This window comes from Cherax quadricarinatus, chromosome 5 (assembly GCF_038502225.1).
Source record: "Cherax quadricarinatus isolate ZL_2023a chromosome 5, ASM3850222v1, whole genome shotgun sequence".
NCBI lineage: Eukaryota > Metazoa > Arthropoda > Malacostraca > Decapoda > Parastacidae > Cherax > Cherax quadricarinatus.
This window is the reverse complement of record NC_091296.1, coordinates 7,511,078-7,527,859: the sequence shown is the minus strand read 5'-3', so window position 1 is coordinate 7,527,859 and position 16,782 is coordinate 7,511,078. Positions and strand designations below refer to the sequence as shown.

At 50.1% G+C, this 16,782-nt stretch overlaps 1 protein-coding gene across 1 annotated transcript in view; it reads right to left on the bottom strand.

The window, feature by feature from the left end:
* The window catches only part of LOC128684665 (glutamate receptor ionotropic, NMDA 2B-like), a 485,156-nt gene that overhangs the window by 163,570 nt on the left and 304,804 nt on the right, over positions 1-16,782 (bottom strand). Inside the window, 5 exon segments of the mRNA XM_070104488.1 lie at positions 40-150; positions 678-810; positions 1,442-1,625; positions 4,718-4,735; positions 4,738-4,958. Coding sequence (XP_069960589.1) covers positions 40-150; positions 678-810; positions 1,442-1,625; positions 4,718-4,735; positions 4,738-4,958 — 667 coding nt within the window.

The following is a 16,782-nucleotide window of genomic DNA, read 5'->3' as shown; positions in this document are numbered from 1 at the left end:
CCCCGACCGTCCGTCCGGCTGTCCGTAATGACAACATACCTTCAGGTGGAACTTCTCCGGGACGCCCTGGGGAGGTACGTGTCCGTTGCCCGGCCACACTATGTCGTTCACGGACAGGCCTTCGTCCTCCCACGAACGCCACACGCCGATCTGACAGTGGCAAGCACGCAGGTTAGATGTCTAGATTTGGAACCGTGTCCACCGGTTCATATCTAAAGACCAGTTAGGTTAGAAATCTAAAATTTAGAACCACATCTAACGTCAATTACAGAACTAAAACACAAAATTCTAACATCTATGTAAGTTAGAAATATAGACAGAATCGTCTCTAACAACAACATAACACAGAAAATGGGTTGGGCAAGTGTTTTTGTATGGGCTAGTAGGCCTTCTGCAGTGCTCCTCCGTTCTTATGTTCATACGTCAACACATCGACTGAGGGACTGATTACCTTGAACTCAACAGCTTCCACCTTTCTCTGCACTGGACTGAAGAAGCTACTGGCTGGCGAAATGTGTCGATAATGTAGATATCCAACTTCTGTACAAGAGTCTTTATCCTCTACTGACCCATGCTAGGCAGATCCAAGTCACACCCACTCAAGAAGAAGCACTGCAGCAGACCTACTGGCCCATGCTAGGCAGGTCTAACTCACATACGAAGCAAGACTCACTCACCTCTTCCCATATCTTGTTGTTAGAGGTACCTTCCCTCAGGTTGACAATCTTCAGCTCTACGTCCTTCCTGGTGCCGTCTGGGTTGAAGGAGAGAGTGGTCGCTTGACGGGGGATGCTCACATTACGCAGGTGTCTGCAATTATTATTATTATTATTATTATTATTATTATTATTATTATTATTATTATTTATTAATTATTATTATTATTATTATTATTATTATTTATTAACACATCGGCCGTCTCCCACCAAGGCAGGGTGACCCGAAAAAGAAAAACTTTCATCATCATTCACTCCATCACTGTCTTGCCAGAGGGGTGGTTTACACTACAGTTTTTAAACTGCAACATTAACACCCCTCCTTCAGAGTGCAGGCACTGTACTTCCCATCTCCAGGACTCAAGTCCGACCTGCCGGTTTCCCTGAACCCCTTCATAAATGTTACTTTGATCACACTCCAACAGCACGTTCAAGTCCTAAAAACCATTTGTCTCCATTCGCTCCTATCAAACACGCTCACGCATGCCTGCTGGAAGTCCAAACCCCTCGCACACAAAACCTCCTTTACCCCCTCCCTCCAACCTATACCTGGGGTCAAAGTGGGCTAGCCTGTTTTATACCCCGGTTTATATTCCGGGCTAGTCCAGTTCGTACCCCGGGGTATAGACTGAACTAGCCCACTTTAACCCCGGGTATAGTCTGGGAAGGGGGTGTACTTTGGGGCTGTTACACCGGGTAAAGCTCTAGCCTAGAGAGTGGAGTACCTGTAGAAGGTGCTGCCGAGGATCCACTTGGAGTTCCTGTGGTCGCTGCAGGAGAGGTGAGGGTTGAGGTTGTCCGGAGTGAAGCGGGTCTGGTTGAGGAACTCCTCCGTGGCGTAGGCGAAGACGTCCACTGCCGTGGAAACGCTGGCTGTCAGGCTGGCCAGGGAGGTGTCGAAGTGCACGCCTAGGGGTGACGACCAGTGTTAAGGTCAACCAGTGTTAAGGTCATGTCTGGGGGTGACGACCAGTGTTAAGGTCAACCAGTGTTAAGGTCATGTCTGGGGGTGACGACCAGTGTTAAGGTCAACCAGTGTTAAGGTCATGTCTGGGGGTGACGACCAGTGTTAAGGTCAACCAGTGTTAAGGTCATGTCTGGGGGTGACGACCAGTGTTAAGGTCAACCAGTGTTAAGGTCATGTCTGGGGTGACGACCAGTGTTAAGGTCAACCAGTGTGAAGGTCATGTCTGGGGGTGACGACCAGTGTTAAGGTCAACCAGTGTGAAGGTCATGTCTAGGGGTGACGACCAGTGTTAAGGTCAACCAGTGTGAAGGTCATGTCTGGGGGTGACGACCAGTGTTAAGGTCAACCAGTGTGAAGGTCATGTCTGGGGTGACGAACAGTGTTAAGGTCAACCAGTGTGAAGGTCATGTCTGGGGGTGACGAACAGTGTTAAGGTCAACCAGTGTGAAGGTCATGTCTGGGGGTGACGACCAGTGTTAAGGTCAACCAGTGTTAAGGTCATGTCTGGGGGTGACGACCAGTGTTAAGGTCAACCAGTGTTAAGGTCATGTCTGGGGGTGACGACCAGTGTTAAGGTCAACCAGTGTTAAGGTCATGTCTGGGGGTGACGAACAGTGTTAAGGTCAACCAGTGTGAAGGTCATGTCTAGGGGTGACGACCAGTGTTAAGGTCAACCAGTGTGAAGGTCATGTCTGGGGGTGACGACCAGTGTTAAGGTCAACCAGTGTGAAGGTCATGTCTGGGGGTGACGACCAGTGTTAAGGTCAACCAGTGTGAAGGTCATGTCTGGGGGTGACGACCAGTGTTAAGGTCAACCAGTGTTAAGGTCATGTCTGGGGGTGACGAACAGTGTTAAGGTCAACCAGTGTGAAGGTCATGTCTGGGGGTGACGACCAGTGTTAAGGTCAACCAGTGTGAAGGTCATGTCTGGGGGTGACGACCAGTGTTAAGGTCAACCAGTGTTAAGGTCATGTCTGGGGGTGACGACCAGTGTTAAGGTCAACCAGTGTGAAGGTCATGTCTGGGGGTGACGACCAGTGTTAAGGTCAACCAGTGTGAAGGTCATGTCTGGGGGTGACGACCAGTGTTAAGGTCAACCAGTGTGAAGGTCATGTCTGGGGGTGACGACCAGTGTTAAGGTCAACCAGTGTTAAGGTCATGTCTGAGGGTGACGACCAGTGTTAAGGTCAACCAGTGTTAAGGTCATGTCTGGGGGTGACGAACAGTGTTAAGGTCAACCAGTGTGAAGGTCATGTCTGGGGGTGACGACCAGTGTTAAGGTCAACCAGTGTGAAGGTCATGTCTGGGGGTGACGACCAGTGTTAAGGTCAACCAGTGTGAAGGTCATGTCTGGGGGTGACGACCAGTGTTAAGGTCAACCAGTGTGAAGGTCATGTCTGGGGGTGACGACCAGTGTTACAACCAGTGTGAAGGTCATGTCTGGGGGTGACGACCAGTGTTAAGGTCAACCAGTGTGAAGGTCATGTCTGGGGGTGACGACCAGTGTTAAGGTCAACCAGTGTTAAGGTCAACCAGTGTTAAGGTCATGTCTGGGGGTGACGACCAGTGTTAAGGTCAACCAGTGTTAAGGTCATGTCTGGGGTGACGAACAGTGTTAAGGTCAACCAGTGTTAAGGTCAACCAGTGTGAAGGTCATGTCTGGGGGTGACGACCAGTATTAAGGTCAACCAGTGTTAAGGTCATGTCTGGGGGTGACGACCAGTGTTAAGGTCAACCAGTGTGAAGGTCATGTCTGGGGGTGACGACCAGTGTTAAGGTCAACCAGTGTGAAGGTCATGTCTGGGGGTGACGACCAGTATTAAGGTCAACCAGTGTGAAGGTCATGTCTGGGGGTGACGACCAGTGTTAAGGTCAACCAGTGTTAAGGTCATGTCTGGGGGTGACGACCAGTGTTAAGGTCAACCAGTGTTAAGGTCATGTCTGGGGGTGACGACCAGTGTTAAGGTCAACCAGTGTGAAGGTCATGTCTGGGGGTGACGACCAGTGTTAAGGTCAACCAGTGTTAAGGTCATGTCTGAGGGAGACAACCAGCATGTCAACCAGTGTTAAGGTCAACCAGTGTTAAGGTCAACCAGTGTGAAGGTCAACCAGTGTGAAGGTCAACCAGTATCAATAAGGTCACGCCGGGGGGGGGAAGTGGAAGTAAATAATGGCGATAGGATAAGAGATATGAAGGTATAAAGAATGTATGATGGAAGAGGAGGAAGAGGAGGAGGAAGAGGAGGAGGAAGAGGAGGAGGAAGAGGAGGAGGAAGAGGAGATATCAACATGGCGAGGGAAGGAAGGGAGGGGAGGGGGAAGTGGAGTCAGTTGAAGGTTACACAAGACAATATTAGTCACAGAAGGAGCAGCGGGGGAAACGGATGCGGGTGAACGGGGATGCAAAGGAAGAGATTAAACTCAGCCAAACGGTAAACAGGAGAGAAGTTAACGGAGAGGAAAACGGGAAGCAGACCGAGAGGGAAGTGGAGTTACTGGAGTCGCCAGGAGAGGGGAAAATGGAACAACAGAGAGAGGGGTTGGGGGTGAGGGGGTGGGGGGAAATGGAGTTGCTCGAATGAAGGGAAAGGAAGGGGAGGAAACGGAAGCTGTTTAACGGAGAGGAGGGGGAAATGGAGTCGTTGAAAATGAAGGGGAGGGGGAATGGAGTCATTTACAATACTCGGGCCACCTGGTCCATATAAGTGAGACAGTCATATATATACGTATATATATATATATATATATATATATATACTATATAATATATATATATATATATATATATATATATATATATATATATATATATATATATATATATATATATATATGTATCATCCCACCCATCATCCCTCCCACCCAGCATCCCACCCACCCACATCCCACCCACCCAGCATCCCACCCGCAGCATCCCACCCACCCAGCATCCCACCCACCCAGCCATCCCACCCACCAATCATCCCACCCACCAATGAACCCACCCACCCAGCATCCCACCCACAGCATCCCACCCACCCAGCATCCCACTCACCCAGCATCCCGACAGGCGTTCGTTGGCTACGGCTAGACCCTCGGCCCTATCCCCGACCACCGACTGGGTGACGATCCAGATGTAGTTCTTGTCGACGAGACCAAGACTCGTAGCCTCCTTCATGATGTGGGCGGCCTCGTCTCGCGTCGAGTACAGCAGCAAGATGCGAGCCTCGGAATTCTTGAGACGGAGGAGCGAGTCCCGAGGTTCGTCCAGGATGATCGTGTCTATGATGACGAACCTGCAGGGAGAGAGAGAGAGGGGAAGATGAGGAAGAGAGGGGAAGATGAGGAAGAGAGGGGAAGAGAAGAAGAAGATGAGAAGAGAAGGGGAACGAATGAAGAGAGAAGAGAGGGGAAGACGAAGAAGAGGGGAAGGAGAAAGAGAAGAGGATGAAGAAGAGAAGAGAGGAGAGAGAAGAGGGGAAAAAGAAGAGAGAGGGAGAAGAGGAAGAGGGGAAGAAGAAGAGAGAGGGAGAAGAGGAAGAGGGGAAGAAGAAGAGAGATGAAGAAGGGAGAAGAAGAGAAGGGGAAGAAGAAAAGAGAGAAGAGGGAGAATATGAAGAGGGAGAAGAGGAAGATAGGAAAGAAGAAGAGGAAGAAGAAGAAAAGAGAGAAGAGGGAGAAAAGGAAAAGGGAGAAAAAGAAGAGGGAGGAACAGGAGGAGAAGAAGAGGGAGAAGAGAAGGAGGAAAGAGGGAAACGAAGAGGGGAAGGACAAGAGGAAGTAAAGGGAGGTGAAGAATAGGGAGAAGTAGAGGGGGAGAGAGAGAGAGAGAGAGAGAGAGAGAGAGAGAGAGAGAGAGAGAGAGAGAGAGAGAGAGAGAGAGAGAGAGAGAGCGAGAGAGAGAGAGAGAGAGAGAGAGAGAGAGAGAGAGAGAGAGAGAGAGAGAGAGAGAGAGAGAGAGAGAGAAAGAGAGAGAGAGAGAGAGAGAGAGAGAGAAAGAGAGAGAGAGAGAGAGAGAGAGAGAGAGAGAGAGAGAGAGAGAGAGAGAGAGAGAGAGAGAGAGAGAGAGAGAGAGAGAGAGAGTAAGGAAATTCAATAAATTAATAGCTGTCTTCAATACACAATTATTTATATATTTATAATAATCATTCTCACGACTGTTATTTAATAATAATAATAATAATAATAATAATAATAATAATAATAATAATAATAATAATAATAATAATAATAATAATAATAATAATAATAATTATAATAATCACTACCAAAACGAGATTAAAACATATTTCTGTCATCATATCTCTCCTGTCTGTCTATGTATCTTCCTGTCTTTCTGTCTCCCTGCCTGTCTGTCTTCTTAGCTGTTTGCCTGCTTGTCAATCTCTTTTTTTTTTTACACAGGGTTTGACAAGGTTAAGGATCCCTAGCTTTATTGACAAGCTATTTACAGGTTAAGGATTCCTAACTTTATTGGCAAGCTAAGAGCTGTTACCTACATCAGCTCATTTGAAAGCATTTTTATTGTTATGAGACATACAAGTAGGGAACAGGATGAAGTTGGAGCCATCTGTGGGCCAGCATTTTCATTTGATCAACTGACTTTATCTCGTTGACATCATTATGCTGTACGAATGTGTTCCATATTCGAGTCATCCTGGGTATATATGATCTCAGATGGAGTGATGTTCTGGAGAAGGGTACAGACAGAGTGAAGTTGCTGCTTTCTGTCCGTCTTGTGGCATAAAGGTTGTTTCACGCTGTCCTCGAAGTGGATCCAAGTGTGGTATTTTGACAATATTGGCCTTGTACATAACAGTAAGGCCACCCACACATCCCTCCTGTATGTTAAGGCTCTGCTGAAATGACAGATCTATCCAGGATGGGTCCAGGCGAGAGATGAGACGTCTTGCTCTGTTCTTTCTCTGTCAAGCAGTCGCAGATGAGGAGGGGGGGAGGCAGGCAAACCAAGAAAGTGGAGCATACTCAAGGTTGCGACGTACTTGTGCCTCGTACAGGATCTTAGCCCCAACCCCTACTGTCAAGCAGATGGGAGATACGGCGAAGTGCTGTAAGCTTCCTGGCTGCCTTGTTTGCAAGATTTACAACATGGTTAGTTTGGAGTCAGATTTCACCCCAAGGATATCAACTTCTTCTCCAGGTGCCAACACCCTCCCATTCATCCTTACTACTGCACCAGCATTATCATCATGGTGCCTAGAGACGATCATTTGCGTTTTCTCAGGAGCATATGTTACTTGCCATCCATTTCCCCAAGCTGATATAGCTCTTAGCTGGTGATTGATGTAGCTTAGAGCAGCTGGCATTTCTTCTCCTGGATACCTGGAGGTTACCTGGAGGTTATTCCGGGGATCAACGCCCCCGCGGCCCGGTCCATGACCAGGCCTCCCGATGGATCAGGGCCTGATCAACTAGGCTGTTACTGCTGGCCGCACGCAGTCAAACGTACGAGCCACAGCCCGGCTGATCCGGCACTGACTTTAGGTATCTGTCCAGCTCTCTCTTGTTGGCAATTCCCCTAATGCTTGATGGGAGGCTGTTAAACAGTTTTGGGCCCCGGACACTTATGGTGTTTTCCCTTGGTGTACCAATGGCGCCCCTACTTTTATTGGGGGCATTTTGCATCGCCTGCCCAGTCTTTTACTTTCGTAGGGAGTGATTTCTGTGTGCAGATTTGGGACCATTCCTTCCAAGATTTTCCAAGTGTAGATTATGATATATCTCTCCCTCCTGCGTTCCAACGAGTACAATTCAAGTGCTTCCAAGCGTTCCCAGTAGTTAAGGTGCTTGACAGAACTTATACGTGCAGTAAGTGAATGTCAGTGTACAGTCGTCTGCATATGCATGGGATTCTCGGATGAGATGAAGAAGGTCGTTGTAGTAGACATTCCATAACAATGGTCCCAATAGGATGTCTTGCTGATTCCGTTCCATGGAGAACTACCCTTAGAGATCTACCATGAAGGTAATTACTGAGGAGACATAGCGTAGAGCCTGCAATAGCCAGTGCTTGAAGTTTTGCTAAGAGGCCCTGGTGCCACACCCGGTCGAAAGCGCCAGCAATGTCCAGTGCTACCACACAGCTGACTTTGGATTCATCCAGTGACTGGTGCCACTTAGTGGAAAGGTTTAACAACAGATCAGCAGCAGAGTAACCTTTCCTGAAGCCATATTGACGATCACAAAGTAGTGAGTGGTAGTCAAAAAACTCTGTCATTTGTCTTGAGATTATTGTCTCAAGGATCTTACCAGTGATTGACAGGGAGTGACACTGGTCTGTAGTTGCTGATTTCTGCTCTGCTCTTCTTTTTGTGAACAGGGACTACATTTGCCTCTTTCCATAGAGAGGGCCATTTACACTGTACTAGGCAGTGCTGAAAGATGCGAGTTAGAGGTGCTGCTAGCTGGTCTGCACATCTTCTCAACAATCTTGGGCTCAACTTGTCTGGGCCCACAGCCTTTTCTTGGTCCAGCGATTTAAGTAGGAAAGGCACCTCCTCCTGCCTTATTGTCACCACTGACAGTTTTGACACAGTTCTTGCAGCTAGCCAAGGAGGGACCCTTGCTGGATCAGAAACTTGCATTTTGGTAGCAAAGTGTTCAGCAAAGAGGTCCGCCTTCTCTTGACTCTCTCTCTCTCTCTCTCTCTCTCTCTCTCTGTCTCTCTCTCTAATTCGTTATATTTGAAAACAGACGAATAATTGCGAGCCTCGTTGTGATTGGTCGAGTGCAGCGCCACGCTCAACGCTGATTGGAGCATTCCATTTGAACGGTAGTGACGGTTGCACAAAGTGAGCGCTGATTGGTGCGATTCAATTTCAACCGTTATTTAGTGTGTTGCGTCTTTCTGCTGATACCTGACACCCGTATATTATAATAACACGGACAGCTGACACTGTCAGCCAGCCCCTGAGAGAGAGAGAGAGAGCGGCCTCTCGTCCTGATAGGCCGCTGTCGGGCCTATAATTGCCTGCCACTTCCAAGAATTTATTAGGCGTACCCTGAGTATTACTGCCAGATTGCTAGTTTATTGTATACCTTATATCCATCCTGTGGATGGTAGCAGAAGAACATATGGATACACAATAGGCCTAGAAACTAGGCCTCAAAGAGATTAACAGGAGGACATCTGTGTTTATATCAACAATTCACTTATCTGTTACAAGCAAATTTAGGAAATTTGCTTAGTATATCTGGTATTTTATTTTCATTAATAAGATATGTTGACATGTATAATACCAGTACTACTACTGCTATTACTACTAGTAGTACTACTACTATTACTATTACTATTACAACTACTATTACTACTACTACTATTACTGTTGCTGCTACTGCTACTATTACTGTTGTACTGTTACTGCTACTGTATGCTACTGCTATTGGTGCTGCTGTTACTGCTGCTGCTTACTGCTGTTGCTACTGCTGTTGCTGCTGCTGCTGTTGCTGCTGCTGCTGCTATTGCTACTGCTGCTGTTCTGCTATTGCTGCTGCTGCTGCTATTGCTGCTGCTTGCTGCTGCTGTTACTGCTGCTCTTGCTGCTGTTGCTGCTATTGCTACTACTGTGCTGCTATTACTACTATTACTACTACTATTACTACTACTATTACTACTATTACTACTACTATTATTGCTACTGCTACTACTAATAATAATACATGATACAACTTATACAATCACACGTTATGACACTGTCCATCTGTCGAGAAATACAACAACAGCGCTTTTTTTTCCGAGCGTTGTTGTCAGGGGGGCGCTAAACCAGTAGGGGGCAAGGATATAAAGACATAAAGAATAGGAGAAGCGCTGCAGAAGGCCTACTGGCCCATACTAGGCAGATCATTCTCAAACCCAAATCCACTAACCCAAATAATATTTGGCCTGTGTTGGGGAGAGGGGCGTTGCCCCCTCCCTTACCCAGGGGGTGAACCAGACGTGGTGGTAGAACCCCCGGTGATGAGGTGTTAATCCCAGGGGGGAAGAGGGGGATTTACCTCAATACAACTCGGGGGATTTGAACAAAAACACGAGTGGAATGAATCCTGTCAACTCAACATGGCCGAGTTGCTGTGTCGTTGTTGTGGTTGTTGCTGTTGTTGCTGTGGTTGTAATTGTGGCTGTGGTGGTTGTGGTTATGGCGGTGGTGATGCATTGATGTAATTTGGGTTATGAAGTTTTAAGTCTATCTGCTACACCATGGTCATAAAGCCTCAACGTCACCAGTCCGTCACCAGTCAAGAATTTCGTGAGTCACGTGATCAAGGTATATACACTGTGATATACACACCTCTCAGTGTATACTTTTCACTAGCCAGTCAATACTTTTTTTCTAGTCAGTGAGTAGATTTCACTAGCCAGTGAAAGTTTTCTCACAGCCTGTCCATGGAGGACTGGTAAGATACAGGAAGGTCACACCTCCCACCAAACACTGTGAAAGGTCCCCCTGGCTGACGTCTCCCGCGATAAGATGAACGTCTTTAAGCTGGGAGTTTATACCAAGCTGAGTGACACAAGCTTGAAGAAACAAGCCTCACTCTCTCTCTCTCTCTCTCTCTCTCTCTCTCTCTCTCTCTCTCTCTCTCTCTCTCTCTCTCTCTCTCTCTCCTCTCTCTCTCTCTCTCTCTCTCTCTCTCTCTCTCTCTCTCTCTCTCTCTCTCTCTCTCTCTCTCTCTGTCTCTCTCTCTCTCTCTCTCTCTCTCTCTCTCTCTCTCTCTCTCTCTCTCTCTCTCTCTCTCTCTCTCTCTCTCTCTCTCTCTCACTCTCAGCGGCAGTGGCTGCCACGTCAGGAGTGCTCCGTCAACACACCCGGGCGCACCAATCACTGCCCGATGTGTTGTGGTGAAATCCCCTCGTCAGGTCACCCATCTCTGCCGGATGTCTGTCATCACAACTCAGTAGTGGCACCTCGTCTCTCTCTCTCTCTCTCTCTCTCTCTCTCTCTCTCTCTCTCTCTCTCTCTCTCTCTCTCTCTCTCTCTCTCTCTCTCTCTCTCTCTAAATTTACACGGGGATTTAGAAATTTAGGTTAAGGTTCCTAACTTTATTTACAAGCTAAGAGCTGTTACCTAAATCACCTCTCGCTCTCTGGCTCTCTCTCTCTCTCTCTCTCACACACAAGAGAAAGTGTCAGAGGTCAAACTAGACAAAGGTGTGCCTCTTAGAAGACGTTTTTTAAACAAGTGCCAAGTGTCCCCTCTGGACTGGCACTCTGCCAGGAAGCCGAAGACACGTTCGCGAAATGTAGTTGCGCCATTAATGCACTAAGAGAAAACACAATAAGTGTCCGGGGCCCAAGACTGTTAAACAGCCTCCCACCAGGCATAAGGGAATTTACCAATAGAACCCAGGCTGCCTTCAAGACCCCTGGCTACCTTCAAGACCCCTGGCTACCTTCAAGACCCCTGGCTGCCTTCAAGACCCCTGGCTATCTTCAAGACCCCTGGCTACCTTCAAGACCCCTTACTACCTTCAAGACCCCTGGCTGCCTTCAAGACCCCTGGCTGCCTTCAAGACCCCTGGCTACCTTCAAGACCCGTGGCTGCCTTCAAGACCCGTGGCTACCTTCAAGACCCCTGGCTACCTTCAAGACCCGTGGCTACCTTCAAGACATGTGGCTACCTTCAAGACCCGTGGCTACCTTCAAGACCCCTGTCTACCTTCAAGACCCCTGGCTGCCTTCAAGACCCCTGGCTACCTTCAAGACCCCTGGCTGCCTTCAAGACCCCTGGCTACCTTCAAGACCCCTGGCTGCCTTCAAGACCCCTGGCTACCTTCAAGACCCCTGGCTACCTTCAAGACCCCTGGCTGCCTTCAAGACCCCTGGCTAGCTTCAAGACCCGTGGCTACCTCCAAGACCCCTGGCTAGCTTCAAGACCCGTGGCTACCTTCAAGATCCCTGGCTACCTTCAAGACCCCTGGCTGCCTTCAAGACCCCTGGCTAGCTTCAAGACCCCTGGCTACCTTCAAGACCCCTGGCTACCTTCAAGACCAATGGCTACCTTTAAGACCCCTGGCTACCTTCAAGACCCCTGGCTACCTTCAAGACCCCTGGCTACCTTTAAGACCCCTGGCTACCTTCAAGACCCCTGACTACCTTCAAGACCCATAGCTACCTTCAAGACCCCTGGCTACCTCCAAGACCCCTGGCTACCTTCAAGACCCCTGACTACCTTCAAGGCCCCTGGCTACCTTCAAGATCCCTGGCTACCTTCAAGACCCCTGGCTGTCTTCAAGACCCGTGGCTACCTTGAAGACCTCTGACTACCTTCAAGACCCGTGGCTACCTTCAAGACCCCTGGCTACCTTCAAGACCCCTGCTACCTTCAAGGCCCCTGGCAACCTTCAAGACCCCTGGCTACCTTCAAGACCCCTGGCTACCTTCAAGACCCCTGGCTACCTTCAAGACCTCTGACTACCTTCAAAACCCCTGACTACCTTCAAGACCCCTGGCTACCTTCAAGACCCATGGCTACCTTTAAGACCCCTGGCTACCTTCAAGACCCCTGGCTGCCTTCAAGACCCCTGGCTACCTTCAAGACCCCTGGCTGCCTTCAAGACCCCTGGCTACCTTCAAGACCCCTGGCTACCTTCAAGACCCCTGGCTGCCTTCAAGACCCCTGGCTAGCTTCAAGACCCGTGGCTACCTTCAAGACCCCTGGCTACCTTCAAGACCCGTGCTACATTCAAGATCCCTGGCTACCTTCAAGACCCCTGGCTGCCTTCAAGACCCCTGGCTACCTTCAAGACCCCTGGCTACCTTCAAGACCCCTCTCTGTCTTCAAAACCCCTGGCTGCCTTCAAGACCCCTGGCTGTCTTCAAGACTCCTGGCTACCTTCAAGACCCCTGGCTCCCTTCAAGACCCCTGGCTGCCTTCAAGACCCCTGACTAGCTTCAAGACCCGTGGCTACCTTCAAGACCCGTGGCTACCTTCAAGACCCCTGGCTACCTTCAAGACCCCTGGCTACCTTTAAGACCCCTGGCTGCCTTCAAGACCCCTGGCTACCTTCAAGACCCCTGGCTGCCTTCAAGACCCCTGGCTACCTTCAAGACCCCTGGCTACCTTCAAGACCCCTGGCTGACTTCAAGACCCCTGGCTAGCTTCAACACCCGTGGCTACCTTCGAGACCTCTGGCTACCTTCAAGACTCGTGGCTACCTTCAAGATCCCTGGCTACCTTCTGGACCCCTGGCTGCCTTCAAGACCCCTGGCTAGCTTCAAGACCCGTGGCTACCTTCAAGACCAATGGCTACCTTCAAGACCTCTGGCTACCTTCAAGACCCGTGGCTGCCTTCAAGACCTCTGGCTACCTTCAAGACCCCTGGCTGCCTTCAAGACCCCTGGCTACCTTTAAGACCCCTGGCTACCTTCAAGACCCCTGACTACCTTCAAGAAACCTAGCTACCTTCAATACCCCTGTCTACCTCCAAGACCCCTGGCTACCTTCAAGACCCCTGGCTATCTTCAAGGCCCCTGGCTACCTTCAAGACCCCTGGCTACCTTCAAGACCCCTGGCTACCTTCAAGACCCCTGGCTACCTTCAAGACCTCTGACTAACTTCAAGACCCCTGGCTACCTTCAAGACCTCTGACTACCTTCAAGACCCGTGGCAGCCTTCAAGACCAGTGGCTACCTTCAAGACCCCTGGCTACCTTCAAGACCCCTGGCTACCTTCAAGACCCGTGGCTACCTTCAAGACCCCTGGCTACCTTCAAGACCCCTGGCTACCTTCAAGACCCGTGGCTACCTTCAAGACCCCTGGCTACCTTCAAGACCCCTGGCTGCCTTCAAAACCCCTGGCTACCTTCAAGACCAGTGGCTACCTTCAAGACCCCTGGCTACCTTCAAGACCCCTGGCTACCTTCAAGATCCTTGGCTACCTTCAAGACCCCTGGCTGCCTTCAAGACCCCTGGCTAGCTTCAAGACCCGTTGCTACCTTCAAGACCCCTAGCTACCTTCAAGACCCATGGCTACCTTGAAGACTCGTGGCTACCTTCAAGACCCCTGGCTACCTTCAAGACCCCTGGCTGCCTTCAAGACCCCTGGCTACCTTCAAAACCCCTGGCTACCTTCAAGACCCGTGGCTACCTTCAAGACCCCTGGCTACCTTCAAGACCCTTGGCCACCTTCAAGATTCCTGGCTACCTTCAAGACCCCTGGCTGCCTTCAAGACCCCTGGCTAGCTTCAAGACCCGTGGCTACCTTCAAGACCCCTGGCTACCTTCAAGACCCCTGGCTACCTTGAAGACTCGTGGCTACCTTCAAGACCCCTGGCTACCTTCAAGACCCCTGGCTGCCTTCAAGACCCCTGGCTACCTTTAAGACCCCTGGCTACCTTCAAGACCCCTGACTACCTTCAAGACCCCTAGCTACCTTCAAGACCCCTGGCTACCTCCAAGACCCCTGGCTACCTTCAAGACCCCTGGCTACCTTCAAGGCCCCTGGCTACCTTCAAGACCCCTGGCTACCTTCAAGATCCCTGGCTGCCTTCAAGACCCCTGGCTACCTTCAAGAACTCTGACTACCTTCAAGACCCCTGGCTACCTTCAAGACCTCTGACTACCTTCAAGACCCGTGGCTGCCTTCAAGACCCGTGGCTACCTTCAAGACCCCTGGCTACCTTCAAGACCCCTGGCTACCTTGAAGACCCCTGGCTACCTTGAAGACCCCTGGCTACCTTCAAGACCCATGGCTACCTTCAAGACCTCTGACTACCTTCAAAACCCCTGGCTACCTTCAAGACCCCTGGCTACCTTCAAGACCCCTGGCTACCTTCAAGACCCCTGGCTACCTTCAAGACCCCTGGCTACCTTCAAGACCTCTGACTACCTTCAAAACCCCTGGCTACCTTCAAGACCCCTGGCTACCTTCAAGACCCCTGGCTACTTTCAAGACCCCTGGCTACCTTCAAGACCCCTGGCTACCTTCAAGACCCCTGGCTACCTTCAAGACCTCTGACTACCTTCAAGACTCCTGGCTACCTTCAAGCCCCCTGGCTACCTTCAAGACCCCTGGCTACCTTCAAGACCTCTGACTACCTTCAAGACCCCTGGCTACCTTCAAGACCCCTGGCTACCTTCAAGACCCCTGACTACCTTCAAGACCCCTGGCTACCTTCAAAACCCCTGGCTACCTTCAAGATCCCTGGCTACCTTCAAGACCCCTGGCTACCTTCAAGACCCCTGGCTACCTTCAAGACCTCTGACTACCTTCAAGACCCCTGGCTACCTTCAAGACCCCTGGCTACCTTCAAAACCTCTGACTACCTTCAAGACCCCTGGCTACCTTCAAGACCTCTGACTACCTTCAAGACCCCTGGCTACCTTCAAGACCCTTGGCTACCTTCAAGACCCCTGGCTACCTTCAAGACCCCTGGCTACCTTCAAGACCTCTGACTGTCTTCAAGACCCTTGGCTACCTTCAAGACCCCTGGCTACCTTCAAGACCCGTGGCTACCTTCAAGACCAATGGCTACCTTCAAGACCCCTGGCTACCTTCAAGACCTCTGACTACCTTCAAGACCCGTGGCTACCTTCAAGACCAATGGCTACCTTCAAGACCCTTGGCTACCTTCAAGACCCCTGGCTACCTTCAAGACCCTTGGCTACCTTCAAGACCCCTGGCTACCTTCAAGACCCCTGGCTACCTTCAAGACCTCTGACTACCTTCAAGACCCGTGGCTACCTTCAAGACCCCTGGCTACCTTCAAGACCCCTGGCTACCTTCAAGACCCCTGGCTGCCTTCAAGACCCCTGGCTACCTTCAAGACCCCTGGCTACCTTCAAGACCCCTGGCTACCTTCAAGACCCCTGGCTACCTTCAAGACCCCTGGCTACCTTCAAGACCCCTGGCTACCTTCAAGACCCCTGGCTACCTTCAAGACCCCTGGCTACCTTCAAGACCCCTGGCTACCTTCAAGACCCCTGGCTACCTTCAAGACCCCTGGCTACCTTCAAGACCCCTGGCTACCTTCAAGACCCCTGGCTACCTTCAAGACCTCTGACTACCTTCAAGACCCGTGGCTACCTTCAAGACCAATGGCTACCTTCAAGACCCTTGGCTACCTTCAAGACCCCTGGCTACCTTCAAGACCCTTGGCTACCTTCAAGACCCCTGGCTACCTTCAAGACCCCTGGCTACCTTCAAGACCCCTGGCTGCCTTCAAGACCCCTGGCTACCTTCAAGACCCCTGGCTACCTTCAAGACCCCTGGCTACCTTCAAGACCCCTGGCTACCTTCAAGACCCCTGGCTACCTTCAAGACCCCTGGCTACCTTCAAGACCCCTGGCTACCTTCAAGACCCCTGGCTACCTTCAAGACCCCTGGCTACCTTCAAGACCCCTGGCTACCTTCAAGACCCCTGGCTACCTTCAAGACCCCTGGCTACCTTCAAGACCCCTGGCTGCCTTCAAGACCCCTGGCTACCTTCAAGGCCCCTGGCTACCTTGAAGAGGGAGCCGGACAGATACATGAAGTCGGTATAAATATATATATATATATATATATATATATATATATATATATATATATATATATATATATATATGTATATATGTATCTATGTACGACCACCAGTAACAGCTTGGTTGATCAAGTCCCTGATCCAACGGGAGGCTTGGTTATGGACCGGGATTGGGGGCGTTGACCCCCAGAATACCCTCCAGGTGGCACCGTGCCAGGGAGCCCAGGAAGAAACGTGTCGCGAGACGTTTCCAACGACGAAGGTACCAAAATGTTGCACAAGACTTGGGAAAATTCTCAGGAGCCTGATAAAAGCTCGAGAGAGCTGACAAAAGCTCGAGAGAGCTGACAAAAGCTCGAGAGAGCTGATAAAAGCTCGAGAGAGCTGACAAAAGCTCGAGAGAGCTGACAAAAGCTCGAGAGAGCTGACAAAAGCTCGAGAGAGCTGACAAAAGCTCGAGAGAGCTGATAAAAGCTCGAGAGAGCTGACAAAAGCTCGAGAGAGCTGATAAAAGCTCGAGAGAGCTGACAAAAGCTCGAGAGAGCTGATAAAAGCTCGAGAGAGCTGACAAAAGCTCGAGAGAGCTGATAAAAGCTCGAGAGAGCTGACAAAAGCTCGAGAGAGCTGATAAAAGCTCGA